Source organism: Pleurodeles waltl, chromosome 8 (assembly GCF_031143425.1).
Source record: "Pleurodeles waltl isolate 20211129_DDA chromosome 8, aPleWal1.hap1.20221129, whole genome shotgun sequence".
Taxonomy (NCBI): domain Eukaryota; kingdom Metazoa; phylum Chordata; class Amphibia; order Caudata; family Salamandridae; genus Pleurodeles; species Pleurodeles waltl.
The window spans coordinates 606,632,345-606,652,843 of NC_090447.1; the positions used below are offsets into that span (position 1 = coordinate 606,632,345).

At 48.7% G+C, this 20,499-nt stretch overlaps 1 protein-coding gene across 3 annotated transcripts in view; it reads left to right on the forward strand.

Moving 5' to 3' along the window:
* SH3KBP1 (SH3 domain containing kinase binding protein 1) overlaps positions 1-20,499 on the forward strand; it is a 1,044,962-nt gene that overhangs the window by 910,297 nt on the left and 114,166 nt on the right. For all 3 annotated transcript variants that reach the window (XM_069204692.1, XM_069204693.1, XM_069204695.1), the window contains one exon: positions 1,506-1,586. In XM_069204692.1, coding sequence (XP_069060793.1) covers positions 1,506-1,586 — 81 coding nt within the window. The remainder of the gene's footprint in view (positions 1-1,505; positions 1,587-20,499) is intronic.

Consider the following 20,499-nt stretch of genomic DNA (forward strand, 5'->3'; position numbering starts at 1 on the left):
ACACTAATGTGGACACGACCGCCATGGTGAACCGTATTGTAATTACAGTGCACTCATGCTGTTGTTAGGGGGACGCAATGGGGCGCTAGAAAAGTGTTGCATCATGAATAATGCACCTCTTTTCAATAAATATGCCACTATGGGCCAAATTTATAAGGCCCTAGCGCCACCATAGTGTCACTTTTAGTGAAGCTCCGGTGGCGCTTTTCACTGCACCATATTTACAAGGTGGCGTTACGCCTCCTTGTAAATATGGCCCCCGAACGCAGTTTTCTACATCGGAGGGGCATGCAGTGGGTGTTGCTGTGGGCGTTCCACCTCAACACCCATTGCTTTTGACTCTGCCCCAGGTTTAAAAGAAGGCGTAAATCTGAGGCAGCGCCAAAAACTGACGCCACCCACACAACGAGGAGGAATACTTTTATTTCTCCTCATTTTTTGCTCTTTGTATGTGTGCTGCATTCTGCAGCACACATAGAAGGAGCAATAGGTCATGAATGATTGTTTGTATCATTCCAAAATGGCGCTTTGATAATTCTATGTGTGCTGCATTTTGCAGCACACATAGAAGTGCCATATTGCCATTATAGATTGTTTATGTGCCGGAAGGGACACCTTACTGCACATTAACAATCTATCCCCTCAACGCAGACACCCTTGTATTATGGTGCAAAGATGCCTGCATTGGCGCGGGCAGTTTAATTTAGCGGCAGGGGGAAACTGATGCGCCGTATTCCTGTAAATACGGCGCATCCCTGCCTTTCAAAAGTGGCACTGCGCGGCACTGCTATTTTTTGCGTACCGCTGCACCCCTTTGTCGTGAATCTGGACCTATGTTTTAATAAAGTAAATTGGGTCCAGACCGTGCTTCTGAAATCTCTGTGTGACCTGCCTGTCATGGGATCAAATTCTGGTCAGCTCACCCCTCCATCCTTCGTGGTCAATAAAAACGTGTTCCAGGTTAGATTTTGTGATAAAAAAAGGCATACAAAACGGTATTATGGAAAGAGCCATGGCTAAAATAATACATTTTAATATTTAGGAAGGAATTGGTCAATATCTGGAATAACATTTCTTGAAAATAGCACATTTCAAATACAAAAGTGAACTCTGAAATTCGCAACGCACAAAATACAAACGTGTGATGGCTGCACACCCCCACTCTCATCTCCTTGCAGCACGGCTTTCCACTGTGCTTGTCACGCTATACAAGTCTAATAACAGGATATCCATTGATGAGGGATAATCCCTGCCCCAGCTAATCGGCTCGTGCGCCTCTGCGTCTCATGTGCTGCACGTGAGACTTTCGCTGGTCCTTCCGCGGATCTGTTTAATTGATTTGTCTTTCGTTTGGTTTGGTTTGAGTTTGTTCTTCCTTTTGTGCACACGATATTTTCTTAGCGCCATGAAGCTTAGAAGTCTGCTGCGCTTAAATGATATCACACAACAAGAGCATGCCGGCTGGATTTGGTGAGGCCTTGCTCAGTATGTATCTCTTTTTTCAGGTACCACAGAGAGACGATATGACGTGCGGAAGGTGCCGCCCGAGAGACCGGAGTCCCTTCCGAACAGAGTAGAAGAGAAAGGTAAGCTATTTTGTCGGTTCCGCCGCACGTGCTCGGTTGCAGAGTTTTTAGGCACGCATGCTTGGTCCCTAGAATTTAGATTAGTGTTATGATCAGTGACGTAACAAAGGCCTCTGCGGTGCGGAGTGGGGAGCTCCAGGGGTCCGCCCTCAGTACAGCACCTGAACTGAGTGAGTCTGGATGTCACCCCCCCGCCCACCCCGCGCTCTGGGCAGAAGGGGGCCCTCCAGTTTCGTTAGGCCACTGGTTATGCTTTGATATGGAACACCAGTGATTTTTCTGTCTGCGGGATGCCGAGAACTTTCCATTTCCTGACTTGAACAATTCCAGTTAGGCGACCTGACCAGTAATTCGTTCTGGTTGATGCCGGATGGATTAAAGGCTTTGCGCTGGTCTTCTGCTGGTTGCTCGCCTGCTGATTCATGGCTACCTCGTTGCAGGTGTTCACATTCCTGTTTATTAGCAGCTCAAGATCTAACAAGCATTGGCAAAGGTTTTAACACACACTCCATTGATGACAACAACATTAGAAATGCCTTCTGCGTTGCAAAAGCATTAAAATATAATTACTTTTACTATGAATGGATAAGAGAACACATTGTGTGATGACAGAGTGTACTTTTCAGATTTTAAATATTCTTTCATTAATTCGGGTGAAAGCAGAAGGATACATACAGCCAATAGAAAGCGATGAGACTAAAATACGTATGTTGCCTGAATGTGTGTCAAGCCAATGGCTGAAGATTCCTTTGTTTGAAAAACTAATGGCAGCATAAGTCTGGCAGGAGATTGGGGTCCTCGAAAGGGCGGAGCCCTGGGCAAATGGCCACACCTCCCTTGCTTTGTGATGGCCCTGCTCATGTTCATAATGTTCCAGGCTATAACACTATGGGGGTCATTCTGACCCTGGCGGTAAATACCGCCAGGGCCGGGGTCGGCGGTAGCACCGCCAACAGGCTGACGGTGCACCGCCGGGCATTCTGATGCGGCCAGAAGCGGAAAGCCGGCGGTGTACCGCCGACTTTCCGCTGCCCATGGGAATCCGCCATGGCGGCGCAGCTTGCTGCGCCGCCATGGGGATTCTGGCACCCCATACCGCCATCCAGTTCCTGGCGGTTCACCCGCCAAGGAACAGGATGGCGGTATGGGGTGTCGTGGGGCCCCTGGGGGCCCCTGCAGTGCCCATGCCAATGGCATGGGCACTGCAGGGGCCCCCGTAAGAGGGCCCCACAAAGAATTTCAGTGTCTGCTTTGCAGACACTGAAATTCGCGACGGGTGCAACTGCACCCGTCGCACCTTCCCACTCCGCCGGCTCCATTCTGAGCCGGCTTCCTCGTGGGAAGTGTGTTTCCCGCTGGGCTGGCGGGCGGCCTTTTGGCGGTCGCCCGCCAGCCCAGTGGGAAACCCAGAATGACCGCCGCGGTCTTTTGACCGCGGTACGGTCTTCTGGTGGTTCCCGCAAGCTTAGAATCAGGGCCTATGTCCTGTTAGGCTGCTTGAGGCTGCTCGAGACTTCTTGCAGGATTGCTTCAGACTTCCCACTGCAACCCTGATTCCAGTGGTAACAATGTGTTTGCACGAAAATAAGCCACAGAACTAAACGCTTGGGCTAAAACGCGCTTGTACCCTGGCACTTTGATTGTATGTCAGAATATTAAATACACAAATATCCTGCTACAAGAATATAGCCAAGATAGCGACAAATAAGGTATATAGATGCGATAATATTATTGACGCACACATTATTGAGTTCTTAATATTTTGAAAGTAAGCCTACTCTCAATGATTCTGAAGAATGTTTTTTAGGACTGCATATTGAGTGTTTACAGGTTGTGCATTGTGGACACACCAATGGTTTAGTCACAATTTTTTTAATACCCTGGCCCTTACTAATTTAGACACAGTCTGCAGCACCGTTTCCGACATTGTGCTGCCCAGCAGAATTTTATTTCACATGGAGATAGCTATTTTTTGAAGTCATTGCTTTGTGCCAAGTCAAATGAATGCAGAAAGCATTTGGGCTTACAATTAATGGCCTCATTTAGGGCATGACATGTGGCCCACCTCCACCACCCTAGCAGGCTATTGCACACCATGTTGGCCCTGCGGACATCTTTGTGCGCTACAGAGGAACTGCTACCACAAATAGCATCTTAATGGCACTGAAAGTTTGGTGAGAAGTCACCATGTTTCAGATGAAGTATACAAAAAAATGTTGGATATAATGCTTGTATTAATCTCAGCCACTGCTAATTACAGTGAGCTGCATCTTAGTCAATCGTCAGTTTGCACACAATGCCACCTCGGTTTGGACCCAGTCCCATTCACATTAGTCTTGACCTTGTTCCAGTGGGTAATGCCCAGCGCAAACCGCCAGGTTAGGTCCTCGGTGAAATGGAACATAAGCAACCCAAGACCGGTTTCACCCTTATTAGGGCTCATCAGTTGGGTATAGGTTGGCTCTGGTGGCACAGTATGTATGGGACCCACGTCTGTGCATGCCCATCCCACTTTGGGCATCAAATTGAAGTATACAAAAAGTGATTGATAGAATGCTTGAATTAATCTCAGAGAGTGGTAATTACTCAGGTCCGCAACCCAGTCCATCGTTACTTTACACACCATGCCACCTCAGTTTGGATCCATCCATATGCATATCAGTCTTGACTCGGCTCCAGTGGGAACAGTCAAGCCCAAACTGCCAGGCCAGGTTGTCTTTGAAGTGGAACACGAGCAGTCCTGATGGAACCGGTATGCCCAGATATGGGTCCAGTGTACCCTTTGAAACTGGAGTCAAGCTATTCCTGACTGATGATCCCTAATAAGGACGAAACCTGGTCTTGGGTTGCTTGTGTTCCGGTTCACTGAGGACCTCACCTAGCTTGTTTTTTCAAGCAGCACTATTTCCTTTATGGAACAAAGGCTGATTAAAACAAAAGTTGCCTGTTTGGGAATACAGACACAGGGCTAATGATCTGCTGTTCCGTGCAGGTCACCATCCTGGAGCCAGCAACCTATTGCAGGTGGTTATAAATTACAACTTGCATTAATTAATATCCATTAGGCAGGTCCTTCTGCAACCTCCTGTGACTAGAGATGGGCAATAGGTCTAAATAGTACATATGTGGCATCGTAACATTAAATGGTCGCTGAAAAAAGTCTGTTCACAATTCTCAACCAATTTTTGAGGCCAGTATTTTACTACATCAGGTTCTATGGGCCAGATGTAGCAAAGGGTTTTCCCCATTCTGTGTCTATGGGAAAAAGTGTTTGTACATATGGCCCTCTGTGTCTTAGTTGTTAATTACACCAGGGAACTTCAGAGATGTTTGTGCTACACTGGAAACTACATAAGAAGCTGAGCGTACTTTACTGCCCATTGTCAACTTTCACTGCATCCCTATTAGTGTTAAATCCCTTGTCTCAACGCCACAGAATATGCCACATTATTTATTTCTAATCACATACCCTGCTTCATAATTTACCTTTCGTTACCACATAATTTGCTTTAACTTGCCTCTTAATTTGGTATTTCTTTGCTGAGTAAATGCATTGCCTGTGCTCACTTTGTGGCACATTTGGTAAATACATTCCCACTCCTTTTACCAATAACCAAATGCATTTTCTTTAAGTTATTCATACAAAGAAGAAAAAACCTGAAAAATGATTACTAACTCCTCTCTGCATTTTGAGGTTCCCAACGCTCTTAGTTTGCCCTGTGTTAAACATGAGTAGCTCAGTCAGTCCTGATATTTGTTTTTTTGCATTCTAGTATTGGTAGTCTTGTAATTGCAGTGGGTAAAATTACATCTCTGTGCACTACTCACTATTGAGAAAGAACAACATGAGACTTCTGTGACACAGAATCCTTCACTAGTGGGGAAAAGGCTTACTGCACATACAAGCTTTCAAATTTCAAAATGTTGGAAAATTAGTTATTGGTAAGGGCAGCGTAAGTTCCTACACTTAGCAATACGCCACTAACCTCCACTTAAATCCAGTCTGGTCTCAGTATATTAAACCTAGCTTAGCCCTTGGTAGCTTGGCAACGAGCGACAAGGCTTAACTTAGGAGACAAAGCGTAAAGCATTCAAATATCACAAAACAGTAATTAAATAAAACACAGGAAACAGTTTAAAAATGCAAAATCAATTTATAAAAATAGGAAATATTTTTATCTTTAAAATGACACCAAAACAAATAAAATCAGATGAGGGGAACCGGAGATATGAATTTTTAAAATAATTAATGCTCTCTAGCGCATAGAAGCAGCTAGCGCTCAAAGGGTTAAAAAAGGTCACACTGGAAAGGAACAAAGTCCAGAGTTCAGGCCACAAATGAGGTGACACTGTCACACTTATTTTCAGAAGTGTTTGATTCAGGAAAGTGGTCCACAGCACCAGCCAAGGGTTCAGAGGCTCTGGTGTGCCTCTTGGGGTCTGGGACTACAACTCCCACAATGCACCTCTTCAATTTATGGAGTTGCTCCAAACATCTCCAAACTTCTGGATCTTCTTCCAGAGGTCCTTTTTGTGTCCTTGAAGTGTCCACAACTTCACCCAAGGTTCCAGAAGCTCTGAGTTGCTCCTTGGGAGTTTGGACTACAATTCCCAGAATGCACGTGGTCAGAATCCTCAAATGGCCGCTGGTCAGCTGGGCTCTGGTTGCAGGACTTGATGAAGGGGACTCTGGGCAGCCCCTTTGTACCTGTAGCAAACAGGGAGTCCCTTCTTGAAGCAGTAGAAGACAGGTAAAGTCCTTTTAGTGGTGAAGCCCAAGTTTGCAGCTGGTGCAGTCCTCCAGAGTGCAGTGTCCAGGTGCATGTCAGGGGTCCAGCAGGGCAGTCCTTCTTCTCCTGTAGTTCTTCCTTGTTGGAATCTGGTAGGGATCTGAGGTGTGGGTGCAGGTCTGCCAGTTTTATCCTTGCTCCTAGGTGAAAAACAGGGGGGTCCTGGTTCTCCAATCAGGGGCAGGGTCATTCCCCTTGTGATGACCACTTCCTGGGAAGTGTGTCAAAAATCAATCCCAGGTAGCAACATTCCTCAAAAATCCATCATGGCTGAAAGTGATGTTTGGAGGTTTCATCTGGCTGAGCCCACCCACTGGTGTGGCGAAAAATCCTAAACACACCCTTCACCTGCCCTCTCCTAATCTAATCAAGGGGGCACCTAATTGTCTGGGTTTGCAGGATGTGAGGGTGTTACTGGGTTGCTCCAAATGTCCTTCTCTGCCTTTGAATACCAGTTTGGCAGCCCTCCCCCTTCCTGCTTTCCGATCTGCTGAGGGGAGATCTCCTCCCCAGGCACATCTCATTGTGTGGAGCCAGGCCACTTCACACCTCATCAAGGCAGCCTGGCCAGGCTGCCAGAGGCTGGCCAATCAGAGCACAGCAGCAAAAACACTGCAGGGCTGAAGTTGGCAACTTTTCAGGTAAAGTTTAAAACTCTTTACCTGAACAGGTTATATTAATTCCCACAACTGGAAGTTGTGGGATTTATTATAACAATTAATTTGATACCAAACTTCTGGTATCTGTTACTTAAGGGGATTTCTAAAAGTAAAATACAGTCTCCCCATTCTAGCCTATGGAGGCCATTCACTACAATGAGGGAAGAACAAATTTGGCTGTTTTACCTCACCAGGGCTTATAAAACTATTTTTATAAGGTCCCTGCTTATAGTTACATGGCACCCAGCCCTAGGGGCACATAGGGCACACCTTAGGGGTTACGTATATGTAACAATAAGGTAGTTTAAGACTTTGGAACTACTTTTAATTCCAAAGTCGAATTTGCATGTAACTTTAATTTAAAAGCAGCCAGCAAGGCAGGCCTGCCTTTAAAATGACACTGGGCACATCAGCAGTGCACCTAAGGGTGCACTACCTATGCTAGGGTCCCTAAATCTACATGCCCTACTATATACTAGGGACCTATGGGTAGGTTGACTTAGCCTATTATGATTAGCCTAATTTGCATACTGATTTTACACAGAGCACAGGCCCTGGGACTGGTTAGCAGTACCCAGGGCACCATCAGAGTCAGGAAAACACCAGCAAAAAGTGGAAAATGGGGGCAAAATGTTAGGGGGCCTCTGCAATCAGCCCTGTTCTATCACACAAGTCCCCCCCCCCCAGCCCACACACCCAGGAGACTCAGCCCAACCCGGGGAGAGTCTTCCTGGCTTGTAAGGCGAGGAAGACAGTGAAGAGAACAGGCTGTCCTTTTGCAGGGCCTACTCTGCCTTACATCGTCCTGCCATGGTCACTCCCTCTGGGTAGTGAATCCGTCCCAACAGTGAAAGGACCCATCTCAAACTGAAACTTCCCTCTAGGGGGGTCTTCCTCCTCTCTGTCTGCCAACTTGGGTACTGAGGTGCCCACCTCCCCTATCCCTAGCTTTGCTAGGGCAACACCTAGCTTAACCAAAGAGGTCACCCAACACTTGAGCAACCCCACCATGACCAACAGGGTCAGAGGGCCTACTTTGCTTTTGGCCCTGGGGTCTGCCTCCCAGGCCAAGTGCAGCGCTGCCAGGAAGACTAGCACCCAGCAGAGGCTACTGACAGCAGTCAGTACCCAGAACTACACGCTAAGCTCTCCACTGACAGGTGGCTTAGCTGCTTTAGGGGCAACTGTGGAGTCCTGGCAACCCTCTTGCTGTTTAGAGTGGGGGGCTACCACCTCCTGTGGCAGACACCCTCCTCCCACTCTCCCTTCTGTCAGTGCAGGGGCAATACCCTGCATCTGGACAGCTGCCTGACTACTCAGGACGTCCTTTGGGTCAGGTGAGGCCTCACCAGTGCCAACTCTGGGCTCCCCCTCTACTGGGGCAGAAGGCCTTTGGCTCCCTGGAACTCTCTTTATGGATCAAATCTGTTTATTGGTATTTTAACATACAAACAGTACGTAGCTCTGTATCAATACCGCTACATATTTTGACCATTGATATATCAAAAGTCCCAAATCTTCACATTTAAGGCTATGGCACATGATCACTGTTCTGCCGCTGGCAGGAACTTCCTCCCCTTGTCCGGTCCCGCTTATATAAAGATCAAAGTAGTCAAAGCACAACAGTCAAATCTCTCAGAGCTAAACGTAAAATACAAAAGGAACGAAAAAAAAAGAAAACTACGCTTTCCCTTCAAAATGCTGCGCCCCACTCCCATCCCCAGATACTCTCAGCTTCTTCACACCATTGCTCCAGCCCCTCACCAGGCTCCACATGATTCCTCATTTCTCTAAGGCTCTTGTGTCAGCCCCAGGACCCTTAGATATGCTGGACATATCAGTTCATTAAACTCAGACAACAGGATCTGGAGGAACGGCCTCCACAAAGTACATATATCACCCGCCCTCTGATTAGAAGCTAGAGTAAGCTTCTCCATCGCAGGATGAACCACAGCTTCTGAAGCCAAAACTCATACGTCGGCAGCCTCTCTGAGCCCCATAAGGCGAGGATCACCTGCAGTTCAGCGTTGAGAGCTAAGGCCATTTGGCGCCCCCTCAACGATCGAAGGGGAAAGGTGAGAGGATTGGGTAGGCCCTACAATATGTACGATGGAAATCTGGGGATCTCTGTCTGAAACACCTTATCAATGTCATCCAGAATACTCGTCCAATATCTCTTCAGCTTGGGGCAGTGCCAAAGAAGATGTACAAGTGTGCCTGTGTTGCCACACCCCCCTTCAACAAAGGTCAGTCTTAGCGGGGTCCCAAGCATGTATCCTTGCTGGGGTGTAATACCAATAGGAAGCCACCTCATAAGCCGTCTCTGTCCCCGCAGCATTGTAGGCAGTATGATGTGTTCTATAATATATGTTGTCCCAGTCCTCCTCTGTAAGCTCCCTCTCCCATCTCCGCTGCCCCTTAGACTTAGACGGACGCTCCATCCTCTGCAAACATCGATAAAGCTCTGATACCACCCGTTTATCATCCTTCTTTGTCATTATCCATTTCTCAAACGGGCTAAGCGGCCTGTCTATCAAAGCCCTGTTTGCCGGCATGAGGGCCCAGTGCTGCACTTGATAATACAACAGTCTATCCGTCTCGGTCAATCCGTATGTCTCCCGTACCGGATCAAAAGGAATCACCCCAGTCTCATCAAAAAGGCTTCCCACCCTTTTGCAGCCCCCATCATACCAGGGGCGAAAGTTCTCTACCTGCTGACCGGGCGCAAAGTCAGGATTCGCACAGATTGGTGTCATAGGGGACGGGAACATCATCAGCCCCAGCTGATGCGCCACCATATCCCACACATGAAACGTCGCACCCGTGATCAGGGAAGCGTATAGCCCTTGTGTTCTATGCTGGTGCCGGAGCCAAGACTCCTTCCAAATGTGGGACCCCGCCACCGCCTGATCCATGAAGCACCAGTGTTTCTCAGTAAGTGGCCGACTCCACTCTAAAAGAAAGTGCAGCTGAGCAGCTTGGAAATAGCGCAAGAGGCAGGGTACAGCCAATCCCCCCCCCCCGGGGCGATACAGGACGTTCCTCGGGAGGTGGGCCGCCCGTCCATCCCAGAGAAATTTAAGAACAGCAGACTGGAGGGTCGCAATCGTCCGAGCCGGAGTAGTCAGAGGGAGCGCCTGGAAGACATAGAGTATACGTGGCAACACGGTCATCTTCACAGCCGAAACCCTACCCAACCAGGTGAGTTTATATTTCCCCCAGTTCCCCAGATCCCGCAGGACTTCGCAAACTAACGTAGCGTAATTCAAGCTCGCCATCTTCGCCGCTGTGGTCGCCAGTTCAATACCCAAATAGGATACTTGCAACATCAACCAGATAAAAGGGTACTGGGCCCACAAGGTTTCTTCATGCTCCGGGGAGGTGGCCAGACTGAGGACCTGCGCTTTCTGCAAATTCACCTGGAACCCAGATACCTGACTGAACACACTAATGGACGCCTTAAGGGCAGGTAGCGAGACCATGGGTTCTGTAAGAGTAAGAATCACATCATCCGCATACTGACTGATGAGGTGGTGATCTCCCCCAAACGTAACGCCAGTAACACAGGGGTTGTCGTGTAGGCACTGCGCAAAAGACTCCATGTACAACGCAAAGAGTAAGGGGGATGGCGAGCAGCCCTGTTGTGTTCCCCGCCCAATCTGAAGCGGCATGGACAGAGTTCAATTAACCCGCACTGAGGCCCTAGGGGAGCGATAAATGCATCGGATCCAGGCCCTAAACCCCAGACCCAGCCCAAAGCACTCCAACACCTGAAAGAGTTAAGGCCAATGAACCCTATCAAACGCCTTTTCCGCTTCGATAGAAAGGAGAAGTGCCTCCCTACGAGATCTGCTGGTTTTGTCTATTAAATGCAAAAGCCGCTTCATATTATCACTGCACTGACGATGAGGTATAAACCCCGCCTGACCTGGATCTATAAGACCTGGCATATAGGGATTAATGCGATGGGCCAGTATACCGGTGAACAGCTTGACATCTATATTCAGAAGCGAGATAGGCCTATAAGAAGCACCCTCCTCTAGATCCTTCCCAGGCGTATGAATTACCACAATAGTAGCCTCTAGCATGCTAGGCGCGAGGGCCCCGGACACTTGGAAGGAGTTAAATAGTTGCGTCAAAATTGGCGCCAGCTCCAGGCAGAAGGTTTTATAGAAAAGTGCTGTAAAGCCACCTGGGCCAGGGCATTTCCCCACTTTTAAACGTGATATCGCAGAAATAACCTCCTCCACCCTAATAGGCTGATCTAAGGAGGACGGCTCACGATCACCAAGTGGGGTAATAACAGTTCCCGCAAGAAAGACAGCAGGGTCCGCGTTGCACTGTGTATTCGCAGCATATAACTCCCCATAATATTCAGCAAAAACCTCCACTATTTGATTATCCATTCAGACCTCACCTCCAGAGGGAGAACGCACCATTTTTATCGCCATAGCCAAGCGCTGTGCTCTCAACCTGTGCACCAGAAGCTTCCCACACCTATTGCTCCCGGTGTAATATTTGTGCTTAAGCCGGACTATTGCATATTCCGCCCTATCCCAGTCCAATTGCTTCAGCTGTTGGCGCGCCTTCTCCAACTCCCTCCACACTCTAGGTGCACTGGTATACTTATGTGAGCGTGCCAGAGCCACCACCTTTTGCTCTAAAACCACCCTCTGCTCCCTCCTTGCTTTATTATCTTTAGCCGATAGTGACATTACTTCCCCCCGGACCACTACTTTCAGGGTCTCCCACAAAGTCTCCAAACTAATATCCCCATCGTCATTAAAGCTAAGGTATTCCACAATCACTTGCCGCAGTGTCTCCTCCACCGCCTTGCTCTGAAGTATGGCATCCCTAAAGCGCCAACATGGGCTTCCCACGCGCCCTACATCCAGTCTGGCCTCTAGAGTAATAGATGCATGGTCTGTTAGAGCTCGAGGCTCAATTGTGGTCTCACCAATCCGAGAGAGGAACTCCGGGGAGGCCAGGAAAAAATCTATACGTGCATAGGTCTTAGTGGCCGCAGAGTAAAAGGAGTAATTCCTAAGTGTAGGTTGCGCCCTCCTCCACACATCCTCCAGTCCGCAGTCAGCCAGCCACTGTCGCCCAGCCACTGTCAGTGCCCCAGTCTGTTCAAATCGATGTCCTGACCTGTCTAACTCATTGTCCATTACCAGTTTAAAATCACCCCCCACTAGCAAAGCCCTATCCGGTGTATTGAGCATTGGGGAGATGGCCTGCTTCATAAAGGTTTCTTGCGGCACATTCGGGGCATATAATGTAGCAATAGTAAAGAAGAAGGTCCCCACCCATACTCTAAGGGCCAGAAACCTACCCTGCACCTCATGTATCTTGGCTACCGCCTCCCCGTGGAAAGTCCTTGACAATAGTATCGCTACCAAAGCATGTTTTGTGGAGGCAGAAGACCAAAACTGCCTAGGGAACCACTTGGAGCGCATACGATAGGTGTCCTTGGAAAGGAAGTGCGTTTCCTGCAAAAGGCAGACATGGCTCCCAGACCTCTCTAGACCCGACAGGATCGCCAGTCACTTAGCCGGACTGTTGGGCACCCGGACATTTAAGCTTAAACACTTAAGGGACATGTGGCACCAAACAGGTTACGCTCTGGGGGCGGGGACCTCTCCTTGGGGGCAGGAGCCCGGGCCAGCACACAAGCCGCTCCCCGGTGCAGGGCCAGCAAGCCAGTTCGGCTCCCATATAAATTGCAGGGGAAGCAAACCAACACTCAACCAAAACGCACAACAGGTGCTTACAACATAGAAGTCCTCTGACACTCATCTCCAAAGAGGCAAAGTCCCAATAGGAGCAGTAGAACCATCCAAAATTGTCATTTTGCGACCAGCAACTCCACCACCCAGGCCCCTCCCAAGTGGTCTCAAGACCTAAAACGGTGCGACCCCAGATCAATATAGTAGCATCCGGTTGCCCGGTGCTTAGGCATTGGTCCCAGCGGCCAAGCTACTCAGTACTGATTGCCTTTCAAATGCCCGCTCCGTCGAAGTAGGCCGCTTTTGCTTCCTCTTTCTTTCTTTCCGCCTCCAGCGTGATCGGTCCCCTGCCGCCGCCTCTACGCGTGTGCCAGCATCTCGGTCGTTCTCTTCCAACTGCAGGATCCTCCGCGCCTCTGACACCGATTTCACCTGACACACCTGATCCTCCCACCGGAATATGAGGCGGAAGGAGTGGCCCCATGAGTAAGACGTGGAATGCGCCTGCAAGTACTCCGTAATGGTCTTGAATTCTCACCATCTCTGCAAAGTCCGGAGTGAGAGGTCCTGAAACAGCTGAAGCACGTGCCCCTGGAATGGTACCTGAGAGATTGCGGGTTCTCTGCAAGATGCTTTCTTTAATACCAAAGTTATGGACACACGCTAAAATGTCAGGCGGATGATCCCCGGTCCCTCCAGGGCGACCCACCCGGTGAACCCGATCCAGCATAATCTCTCGCACATCATCCGGGCCTAGGACCGAGTGAAACAGAGCTGTGACAAACTCTCCAATGTCCTCCTTCTCTGCTCCGGCCGGGGCACCCCTAATACGTATGTTATGCCGTCGTGACCGGTTCTCTAGATCCTCAACTGCAATCTGTAGGAGATCCTGTTGCTCCCGGAGGCGTATAATCTCCTGTTGCATGTTTTCCTCCTCCTCCCCTCGAGAGATCTCGCCATCCTCTACATTCGCCACGCGCTCCCTCAGTGACGTGACCTCTCCACGGAGATCCTTCAGCTCTTGAGAGATGTCCTTCCGAAGGTCTTGCAGATCTCTCCGAAGCGAATCAAACAGGGAGGCAAGGAAGCCTTTCGTGAGCGGGGCCTCCCCATCCTCCTCCGCCTCCCCACATTCCTCAGGAGGCCGCATCACAGCCGACCCTTCGGCCAACCTACCCTGCGCCGGGTGGGACCTGGTCAGCATTTCCCTCACTGACTGGTCCCGTTTGGGCTTGGAGGACGCCATGAGAAGTCCATACTTACACAAGTTTAATGTTCTGCCCAGACGCAGTCTTGCTGCCCTCACCTCAGGGCCTTCGGTTTGTGAATGAGTCTCTGTCACCAATGTTCTCCTCTAACTATCCTCCACGGATCAGGCCAGCAATACTATGACTCCTCGCTCCGCCGCACTCCAACCAGTACCACGGGCCATCGCCACACTCAGGCTCTCACTGGGACCATCCACTCCCAGCGTACCCCGTCCTGTCCTGGGCAATTCACAACGGGCCGGCCGCACCGCCGACCAGAGGGCCCTGTTTCTCTGGGCCGCGCCCAGCTCCCCCACCAGGGACCCAAGGCAGGCCGGCCTCACTCTCCGCCGTCTCCGCCTTTCACCAGGGGTCCTTCTCTGCCGCCGGGCAGAAACACCAAGTCGGCCACTCCAACCTTTGAAGGCCCAGCTCTCCGGGCACCTCTCGGGACCCGGCTCCAGGCACAAGGCTCCCCTTGCCTCCGCCGCCGCCCGGGACCTGCGCAGCACCTCTATGCCCCGGTGGGCCGCTCCTGGCGCCACCGACCGCTGGGCCGCACCACGCGGCCAACCCACTGTGCTCCGCCCTCACTGCCAGCAGGCGCGGGCACCCCCAACACCTCCTCGGGGTGCCCTCAGTCTCCTGGCACCCGTCTCCAAGCCGGGGGGGACCGCAGCGCGACAATCCGGGGTCGCTGGCTTATGTTGGGGCCTGGGCGGCGGAGCTCGCGGAAACTGGAACTCTCTTTAAGACTGGCCTACTCTTCCTTTTCTTCTTTCCTTTTCTTGGGGACTCCTGTCTCCTAACTGAAGGGAATGACTTCCCAGGACTTTGGGTTGGGGGGGTGCCCTGGGCGACCGCCCCATCTGGGACCAGACTCACCTCTGGGAGGTCATTGCCCAGGATACAATCTAGGGGGAGGTCAGCACTGACTACCACCTGAAACCAGCCAAGGATATCCTCCCTCTCTAGGGGCACCAGGGCTACAGGTTTGGAGGTGACCTCCCCCTGTGGCTACCCTGACTTTCCTGGTCTCTCCTGGGAGGTACATGTCTGAGGTCACTAACCGGTCATTCACTATAGTGTGACTGGCACAGGTGTCTCTCAGGCCAGTTGTAGGGATCCCATTCACCTGAATGGGGTGAAAGTGCCTACTCCCACCCTCAGGGATCACCAGCTTACCATCTGGTCCTGACTCCCAGCTCAATGCTAGGAGGACTTCATCATCTGAGGAGTCCTCCTCCATGGCTACACTCGACAGCCCAGTGCTAACCATCTTCTTTGGACAGGCTGCATCTCCTCTGAAGTGACCTGTCTGCTGACAGTCAAAGCAAGCCTTACTGTCCAAGAGCTTTTTTAACCCTGGGTCTCCATGTCTCTGCTTGTCAGAGTGGGATTTACTCCCCTCCTTCTTAGGGTTGTGGGGTACAGGGGGAGTCTGTGGTGGGCTTACCACCTCTCTCCTTAGGGTTTTGGGGACCTGACCTCCCTTCTTGGAGTCTCCCCCCTGGGACTTGACAAACACCCTGGTTCTCAGCCACTCATCAGTTGCCTCCCCCAGCTCTCTAGGGTTGGTCAGCTTAGAATCCACTAGATGCGGGCGTAAACTGTCTTGGATACAATTGGTCAAGAGGTGCTCTCTCATGATCAGATTGTATAACCCCTCATAAGTATTTACTTTGTTACCATGAATCTAGCCCTCTAGTGCGTTAAGTGAGGTGTCTACAAAGTCAACCCAAGACTAGGTATTGACCTTCTGGGTGTCCCTGAACTTCACCTGCTTCTCTGTCGCTGCCACCATCTCTTTTCTCTTCCCTTGCCCACTTTTTCTTTTCTAGGGCCAGCTTCTCTGTCTCCAGAGCTATAAACGCTAGCTGGGCCTCCAGCTCTCCTTCCCTGAGGGACAGGTTCTCTCCTCCTGAAGGAACCCCCTTCCCCCAACTAGCTTTGGGTATGCCCCTAGTGACTATGTGCAGTGAGGACCGGTCTTCCTCCTCCTCACTTAGGCTCAGATGCCCTCCCTCCCCTGACTGGTTGGAGATAGCATCCTCCCCTGCTTCTTCCTCCTCTGGAGCTTCCTCTGAGTCTACTTCTTGGGCTTCATCCCATGCTGTCAGGGATTTAATCAGGACATGCTTCCTGAGGTCAGTGGTTGCAGGCAACCCCCTTGCAGTACACAAACCCCTAAGCTGGACTACTGTCAGTGTGGGTAGGCTAGCCAGGTCAAGCTCCATGGTTCCCTAGTTTTGTATCAACAAAAACGTTTTGCAAAAATTGGAAACAAGAATTTAGAAAACTCACAAAAAAATCAATAATTGAGAATAATCCAAATTAAAAACAATTTTTGCACTAGGAAAAGGATTTTTAATTATTTGTTCTTAAAACTGTAATGTGATACGGAACACAAGTACAGGATCCCACCACTGCGCACCACAAATGTTGGAAAATGGGTTATTGGTAAGGGCAGGTAAGAACCTACACTTAGCAATAGGCTACTAACCTCCACTTAGGTCCAGTCAGGCCTCAGTAATTTAAACCTAGCTCAACCCTTGGCAGCTTGGCAACGAGCGACAAGACTTAACTTAGGAGACAAAGTGTAAAGCATTTAAATATCACAAAACAGTAATTAAATAAAACACAGGAAACAGTTTAAAAATCCAAAATCAATTTATAAAAATAGGAAATATTTTTATCTTTAAAATGACACCAAAACAAATAAAATCGGATAAGGGGAACCGGAGATATGATTTTTTAAAAAGAATTAATGCTTTCTAGTGCATAGAAGCAACTTGCGTTTAAAGGGTTAAAAAAGATCACACTGGAAAGGAACAAAGTCCAGAGTTCAGGCCACCCATGAGGTAACACAGTCACACTTACTTTCAAAGGTGTTTGATTCAGGAAGGTGGTCCACAGCACCAGCCAAGGTTTCAGAGGCTCTGGTGTGCCTCTTAGAGGATGGGACTACAACTCCCACAATGCACCTCTTCAACTTATGGAGTTGCTCCAAATGTCTCCAAACTTCTGGATCTTCTTCCAGAGGTCCTTTTTGTGTCCTTAAAGTGCCCACAACTTCATCCAAGGTTCCAGAAGCTCTGAGTTGCTCCTTGGGAGTTGGGAATACAATTCCCAGAATGCACCTGGTCAGAATCCTCAAATGGCCACTGGACGCTGGTCAGCTGGGCTCTGCTTGCAGGACTTGCTGCAGGGGACTCTGGCAGCTCCTTTGTACCTGTAGCTTACAGGGAGTCCCTTCTTGAAGCAGTAGAAGACAGGTAAAGTCCTTTTAGTGGTGAAGCCCAAGTGTGCAGCTGGTGAAGTCCTCCAGAGTGCAGTGTCCAGGTGCAGGTCAGAGGTCCAGCAGGGCAGTCCTTCTTCTCCTGTAGTTCTTCCTTGTTGGAATCTGATACGGATCTGAGGTGTGGGTGCAGGTCTTCCAGTTTTATCCTTGCTCCTGGGTGAAAAACAGGGGGGTCCTGGTTCTCCAATCAGGGGCAGGGTCCTTCCTCCATTGATGACCACTTCCTGGGAAGTGTGGCAAAAATCAATCCCAGGGAGCAACATTACTCAAAAATCCATCATGACTGAAAGTGATTTTTGGAGGTTACATCTGGCTGAGCCCACCCACTGGTGTGGCTAAAAATCCTAAACACACTCCTCGCCTGCCCTCTCCTAATCTAATCAAGGTGGCACCTAATTTTCTGGGTTTGCAGGATGTGAGGGTGTTACTGGGTTGCTCCAAATGTCCTTCTCTGCCTTTGAAGACAAGTTTGGCAGCCCTCCCACTTCCTGCTTCCCCATCTGCTGAGGGGGAGATCTCTTCCCCCAGGCACATCTCTTTGTGTGGAGCCAGGCCACTTCACACCTCATCAAGGCATCCTGGCCAGGTTGCCAGAGGTTGGCCAATTAGAGCACAGCAGCAAAAACACTGCAGGGCTGAAGTTGGCAACTTTTCAGGTAAAGTTTAACAGGTTATATTAAATCCAACAACTGGAAGTGGTGGGATTTATTATAACAATTAATTTGATACCAAACTTCTAGTATCTGTTTCTTAAGGGGATTTTTTAAAATTAAAATAAAGTCTCCCAATTCCAGCCTATGGAGGCCATTCACTACAATGAGGGAAAAACGAATTTGGCTGTTTTACCTCACCAGGGCTTATAAAACTACTTTTATAAGGTCCCTGCTTATAGTTACATGGCACCCAGCCCTAGGGGTGCATAGGGCACACGTTATGGGTGACTTATATGTTACAATAAGGTATTTTAAGACTTTAGAACTACTTTTAATTCCAAAGTCGAATTTGCATGTAACTTTAATTTAAAAGCAGCCAGCAAGGCATGCCTGCCTTTAAAATGACACTGGGCACCTCAGCAGTGCACCTATGGGTGCACTACCTATGCTAGGGTACCTAAACCTACAAGCCCTTCTATATAGTAGGGACTTATAGGCAGGTAGGTTGACATAGCCAATTATAATTAGCTTAATTTGCATACTGATTTTACATAGAGCACAGGCCCTGGGCCTGGTTAGCAGTAACCAGGGCACCATCAGAGTCAGGAAAACACCAGCAAAAAGTGAAAAATGAGGGCAAAAAGTTAGGGGGCCTCTGCAATCAGCCCTGTTCCCTCACACAAAATATAAAAGTGTTTCTATCAGAACAATAATGTGCATAAGAGCAAAAGAGACAAGGTTAGTTTATTACATTCATACTTGCTCACTCGGACAGCAGTCTTAAATGTTTAAATAAATGTGGGATTAAGTACCCCGTGCTGTACATTATAAGGATAGTACAAATCTCAGGGGAGTTTGATGACCATATAGAGGAACAAGGAAAATGGATGAGTTCCTTTATAAGGTCATGTAACTCAAAGGTGGCTTATAATATCCTTTTATATATAGCAGAGGGCTATTTATTCCTTATAATAATAGTTGGTCACACCATCACCCTTCCTTCAAACTGCACAACTACTTAGTGTCTAGCTTTTCGTGGTACTTGCAGCCACAAGCTGAATCAGTACTCTGAATTTAAACATGCAGAAAATCTGTTTTGCTGAAAGAAGTGGGATTAGTTTAACATAAATCAGATAAAGCAGATTTTATTCTTCCTGTAATGACCTCTAGCATGGAAAAAAATAAACACGTTGTCATAAATATCTCCTTTCTGCTGATTGTTTTTCATTTTAGAAAAACATATCAGCTGAAAAACAGACAGTTTGTGTCTCTGCCTTCCAACCTGTGGCTGCTAGCAGTAGGCATTGTAGCAGGGGCGGTCTCTTTTTTGGGGCTATAGGACTGCGCCCCTCTTAAATTCCTACACATTTATATAAAAGAATAATAAATCGATCAATTTGTTTAGAGATACGATCGTATTGCTAAACAAATCGATGCATTTACGTCTGGGCTTTCTGTCCCAGGCTGCCTGGCCCAACTCACTTTGAAGCACGAGACAGAAGCCAGAAGTAAATGAACTTTCTAAATTGTGACGCATGATGCAGGGCTGACTGCTCTAAAGCCCTTCATTTCCATTGTGGTCTAAGGCAGTATCCACTATAGGCCAGTGATGCTTTTAGTGTCATGGTTTTGGGCATCAGAGTCTTCATCCCTGCGTGAGGGAAGCCATCTGTCATTCACAGGCATAGATCCCAACCTTTCCTCATTCGTCACGCAGTAGGAGTGGATGCTAGCATGTGCAATTTAGTGCCTTGTCTTCAGTAAGTGTTAGAATGCTCATCTTGTGTTATTTTTATTGTACTGAGCCCCCTTGTCAGGCTAACATCCCCCATGTGACACTCCAGGCCCTGGCTACAGATTGCTGGCTCCTTTAGAAGTGGAGCTGCTGTATTTGTTCCTCGCGAAATTGTTCCAAAAGACGACCAAGGTTCTTGTTACCTTGCAAAATTCATCCAAAAATCTGAGTCAAACTCAAGGGGAGAAATACATGCTTAGGGAAAAGGCAGTTATCTGCTGCATGGCGTCAAAACTAGCCTTATCTTCATGCCAAAAACATGGATTGATATGCGAACAATGAATATTAAAATGTGTCAGACATTTAGTTCCTCCTATTTCACAAGTTTTACTTAATGTTGCATTCCCCAAGAGAGTTAACTGTTTCAGCATGGTGTGTTTCTGTGCATTGTATTACTCTTGCATAGTGAATACTTTGACTCATGCCAAGTGTTTATGAGGGGCCTTGATTGCGAACGCTGATGCTGAGGCTGAAGGTAAAGCAAAGTGCCTGTCAGCGGCTTGGTCTCTCTGCAGAATACACAGAACAATGACCATGTATTCCAGTTGCAAATTAAATTCAGTGTAAATGTGTGTGGAGGGGTGTGTATGGATCAAAATATTTAGAAGGCAATTTCAAAATGAAATAAAGTGCATACATGTGAATGAGTGCAGTGTATGTGTGGGGTGGTAAAATGAGGGGGATGGGAAGGAATGCATTCAGGGGAGAGTGGAAAGAGGGTGCTGAAACTGTGCAGATG